General features: G+C 45.6%; 1 protein-coding gene across 1 annotated transcript; it reads right to left on the reverse strand.

Moving 5' to 3' along the window:
• Positions 1 to 1,095: 1,095 nt before the first annotated feature.
• Positions 1,096 to 3,255, reverse strand: CCR75_008350 (uncharacterized protein; the record flags this gene model as incomplete). Its single annotated transcript, XM_067966403.1, has 1 exon — positions 1,096 to 3,255. One exon carries the CDS (start codon positions 3,253 to 3,255, stop codon positions 1,096 to 1,098), a length of 2,160 nt encoding a protein of 719 aa, XP_067816617.1.
• Between the last annotated feature and the right edge of the window lie 2,258 nt (positions 3,256 to 5,513).

A 5,513-nucleotide genomic window follows, 5' to 3' on the forward strand; every position in this document is an offset into this window, starting at 1 on the left:
CTGTAGCACATATTGACTGTGTGTTGGGAGTGTCTCCTGTTAAGACGCCTGCAAATTCTGTTGACGATGCTGGATCAATAGGGCACCCCACCCCTCCTAACCCCAACCATATATTTGACGGACCGCCACGCCGATAAGATTTCGCAACATCGTCGGACCCGCATCGTCTGCTATTGTTAGCAGGAGGTCAAGTTCTTTGTTATGTGTTTCTTGGCACTACTGCTTCAGCACAAGATAACTTCCACTGGTAATAGTATAGGAAATGTGCCTCTGGATACTTCATGTACACGACGCGCAGCGGAAGATTTCAAGTTGCTAAGGGTAGCTAAGCAACATTAATCAATACTAAGAAATGCGTAGTATTGGAAAAACGTAAATTGTATTCAATATTTTTAATTTTACGCATTAATACTTTCTAGTGCTGACATGAATATATTGATATACAATACAGCCCATTCGCGCGTTTAGCAGGATTATTGGGGTTGATATAATGGCCTATATCAACCAATTACCATAATTGTCACGTTACACTGCTACAATATCACCAAGCGTGCTAACATTGACAATATCATCTGTAAAGATAGTACTATTTATCTTTATTTTAATTTCTTCTTAAAGATAAGATTATGAATGCAGCGGGCACCGTTACATAGCAAGGTGTATTGGAAACTATTTAATCTATAAATAACACCTTAAGTTAAGTGAAATGAAAACTGTTTCTTATCCTATATCTCCTAAATAAATGGTTGGTCTAAGCTTCGCAACTACAGAAGCGGGTGTAACACGCTCTATGCTTCCTGTCGTGTTGAATGCATTTTCGGCTAGGCTAATATTTACATAATTCGATTCACTATTGAAGATTGTTAAGAGAGCTTGTCTTTGCTTGCCGAAGGCTGTGCACGAGCAGATTTAGAGATTACTAAAACTAGAAGGCAACGAAACAACAAATGGCAGCTGGTATTTTGGTGGTTACACTGACAATTACTGAGGGTGTTTTTCAAAAGAATATATAAGAAATCACAACTTGGTCAGTAAACGTAAAAGCAGTCAAGTGCAATTAATTATCAGCCACGCCCACACACAGCAAATCTGGTCTTAATGGCGCAACATGCGCTTGCTAGCACTGGCATTTAGAATATCAGCGTTGCGGTTCAAGATGACAGCGTCTTTGTGTAACTTACTTTCTTCCGCAATAACATTGTTGAAATCACTATATGCGCCATAGTGTTCAGTATAGCTGGCTTTGGCTCTATTGACATCACTTTCAGCCATACCAATATTATTTTGGGCTTTGTCAGCTTTAATTTGAGAGACGTGGGCATTACGTTTGGCCTGGGCTCGTTGAATGATGATGAAAAGGTCTTCTTTGGCGATGCGGGGAAAGTCTTCTCTGGCAATGTGAGGTAGGTCTCCAGGGGCGATATGAAAAGAGTCTTTAGTGGCAATGCCGGCAGTCTCGAGGGTACCTTTGGCCTTGCCAGCGTTAAGCTTTGGTACTTTGTCGTCAACTTTTACTACATCGAGATTAGAAGCGGCTTTATTAACCATTTGAAAATACGTCGTTTCTTGTGCCTTGAAAAAATCCTTGTTTTTCACAAAAAATTCTTTTGCTTCTTGACTAACGGCTTTGTAGTAAGCGAGGGCTTCATTGGCTTCCGTCACAATTCGATTGAAAAATCTAAGGCTTTCTTCAGCGTTAGCTTGGGCTTTCACGGCCTTCTCTTCGGCCGTTTTTAAGACGCTCGCGTCGCTAGGCCCACTCTTGGCAAGATTGTCAACTTCAGTCAATTTCAGCTGGGCTTCCGTGGCTTTCAAACGAGCATCCCGGTAGCAACTTTCAGCAAGATTAATACGCGTTTTGGCGCGGTTAAATGATGATACAACTCTAGTGGAGAGGACCTGAGTGTGCGAGTGAAATGCCTTTTGTAGATTGCTTTCAGTGTACCGGACTTGAAGGCGTCCTTGCGTGGCCGGACCATTCTTTTCGAGTTTGCCAGTACTAAAGGCAGTGCCAATATCATTAAGTTTCTTTCTTGACGCGTCCACTCGGCTTTCAGCGACTATGATTTCCCGATCATATCTTTCGGCTTTTTTTACAAGTGCTTCAAACTCAGCGGCTCGTTGAGCATTGGCTTTGGGTTGAAAATCTGCTGCTATCACGGCTTTATCTTCGGCATTGTCGTCGTTGACTTTATTAGCTCCTACGCCCTTGTACAAAAGGCGCAGCTTGAACCACAATGTTCGGAAATATTTACGAATTCTCGCGACAAGGGTATTCGGCGCAACCATTTCCATGAAATGCATCAATTTCGCGTCCAAACTTGCGCCGTTCGCTCTTGACCACAAGTATTGGCCATACGGCGTCAGTTTGTTGTTAATAAACACGTTGCTCACGTGGTCAACGTATTTCAAGGATCTCCCGCGTTCACGCTGGTAGCCCACAAAAAGAAGCAGCGCACGGAAGTTTTGTTGATTGTAGACGTCTTGGATATTTGTAACTACGCCAAGCTCTGCAGCCAGCGCATCAATTGGCTTGGTCGCAATCGTTTCTAAATCAAAGAATACTTGACCACCCACGGTAGTAGTTGCCTTGCCCTTATATGACAGTAGCTTGCTACCATAATATTCGAGCAACACCGCAGTCACTTCTAGGCTCTCGTCATAGTGTGGATTGTCTAAATGGATGTAACGAATGTAGTGCGATAAAAGTTTTATTGGAAAGTCGTCTGGAGATGCGATGCCACCTTTGGGAGACATCTCTAAAGCCACGGATCGCGGGGAGAGTTTTCGAAGCGACCACGATTCTGATAGTGCCGACGCAAGGCCAACGGCTTGACGTTTACTCGATCTTGTCACGGCACTTTTGCTTGATACGTCTGCAAGAGCCTTCTCGATGGCGATTGCCAATGCTGATGGCCCATAATGATTCATCATGATTGTCACGACTGCATGATCTTCTTTGTAATCAGGCAAGTGAGTCCTCACGAGATTACGCAGTCTGTTTACCTCAGCCGTGAAGGACTCCGTGGATAAGTCGTCGAGCTTCGTGGGTGCGGTGTCCCAAGCGAAGCCGCTGGGTGTACCGTCGTGCTCGTGTGACAAAATTTTCACATAGGGCATGTCACCGACATCGGCTTCGACTCGTACAAAAAGTCGTTTAATTTCGTTCTCGATTGTCGAGATGGGAATTAACTCCAGTCTTCTCAAACCAACGGTCGTCCCGCTGAAAAGAACGGTCAGGGACTCGTTCTGCATCGACGTAGCAGTGGCATCAACAAACAGAGAGGCCACCTGAAGCGTTAATGCCGAGTACAACAAAAACATTGAATAGTTATGCGCAGTTCGTGGCATTTGACACGGTTTCACCGATATTTGAAGGGATTGTTAATCTCGACTTCTTTTTTTTAATAAATTTTCGCAGGTTGATATGATTGGCTTATTTTATACGCATGCTTAATGCTTACGTACGTACGGGACGATATGATAGCACCATTTTAAAGCCTGATCCGGAGATAACATCTTAACGATCCTAATACGGGAGAGGCATTTTTTATTAAATATGAATCGAGTTCAGTTTCCATATCAATCTAACGCGCTCCATGACTTTCTAAGGTCATATTGCCACAACAATATGACAGTATTGTTCATTGAAAGATTTAAGTCTATGGATCCCCCGCCAATAGCTGCTGAACCCGCGAACGGGCGGTCGCAATACACAAAATAGGTTAATGTAGGATATTATTAAATACACCACCGTTTTACTAATACACCACATACACCACATGTAACGGGCTAAAGTTGCCCTAATGTTGCACAGTTCCGTTAAGAACACTTGGTGTACTTAAGGGGATGGTCAATTACTAAATAATACTAATTAGACCCAGCACTCGGGTGTGGATCACATTTGTGACCAACCCTTGTGTATGTGATGCACATGCGTGCATTCACATCAGGAGGGATGACGCCTAGCGTCATCCGTTACGCGAGGTATCTAGAAAGATACGCTCGCAATACATATTAAGTGTTATCTATAGAGATGACATTTTTATTGGTAAAAATAGGTATTTATATTTGATACGATTAAATAAGCAACATAGGACTAAAAGTGGAGCCATGGCATTGAGCTCCATATCATCCGTCACGAAGCGTCGACGCCAGCGTTTTACTAGCACAGAATCGCATCGAAAAGTCGTATCTTTTTTCTGGTCTTCATCACTGGATGTTTACAGAACCGAGCGTTGGCAAGGAATATGTCCATTGCCTCGACTCACCCATCGGGTTTAAATTTGTCTGGAAACTACTTCCTACTTGGTAAGTGCGCACGAAGAGCCGGATTACCGCTCCCGTGACGACACTTAACCAAAGCACTTAGTGCGTTGGGTGAGGTCGCTAACGCGCCCACCACAACTACCTCACTGCACGCAAGAGAACCAGGTTAAACCGCTTCCTCGCTGTGCTAGGGTGTGTGTCTAAGTAGAGCGTGGCTGCATTATGAGGTGCCCGCCCTACACTTGGTAGCACTTAAAATCTCTTCCACGACCCACATCTCTGCGTGTATACGTGAGGATGAGCCTCAATATTAATTGGGCTCATTTTCCCCACCTCTCTGAACATCATCGGGAGGTGGCAGCGCACTTGGCGCAGGGACTTGGTGAACAAGCCCTGGCCAGACTTTTAGGTAGTCCTCCTATACAACATGTTGCTGAGTTGGAGCAGTTTGAGGCATTTGTGCTCGGACAGTGGAGGGCCGCGTCCGAGGCACAGAGCCATGCTGCGGCGGAGTCCGTCGCTCAGACTCAGAGTGAGTTGAGACGTGAGCAGGCTCGGAGCGAGTTCTTTGGTCGCTAACAATTCTTTGCAGCTTCTAATTGAGTTGTAGTTTTTTGTCGAAGACGAGCTAATTGATAATGACTTCGAGAAAGGTAACGACTGGCTCTGTGAACTGTTGAATTCTTCGAGGGCTCGTATCCATTTGTGGCTTGACTCTCTGTTAATATTATGTGCAAGGGGCGACTTGGCTCTCAACAAGCCTGTTGCGATGCTCTCCGCCCGGCCGCATCAGCCGAGGCCCATACGGATGGACCCGCCCAAGTTCGATGGAACTGCAGCGCTACCCGATTGTCCACTGGTTGTTAGCCGTGGAGCAATGCGGTGTCGCACAGCTCATCGAGGACGACAGCCGGATGGTGTCGTACGCTATGTCGCATCTGCGCGGTAAGGCCTCAAAGTGGCCTTACTCGGCACTTATGGCGGACAGAAAGGCGTTCCCTACATGGGCGATCCTAAAGGAAAAGATTCGCGCCATGTACCAGCCACCGAACAACGAAGTGTTGCTTCAGGCGCGCTTCTTTGGAGCGCGACAGGCGAAGCGATCTCTGCAAGAGTATATGCAGGAGATGCGCTCGCTGTCGGCGTCTATAACCGTATGTCCGATTCCGGAGCACGTTAAGGTGCCCACGTTTATGAACGGACTACGGCGTGACCCATCGCGACAGACCCGTTTTAGTAAGTTG

This window comes from Bremia lactucae, linkage group LG14 (genome assembly GCF_004359215.1).
Source record: "Bremia lactucae strain SF5 linkage group LG14, whole genome shotgun sequence".
Lineage (NCBI taxonomy): Eukaryota > Oomycota > Peronosporomycetes > Peronosporales > Peronosporaceae > Bremia > Bremia lactucae.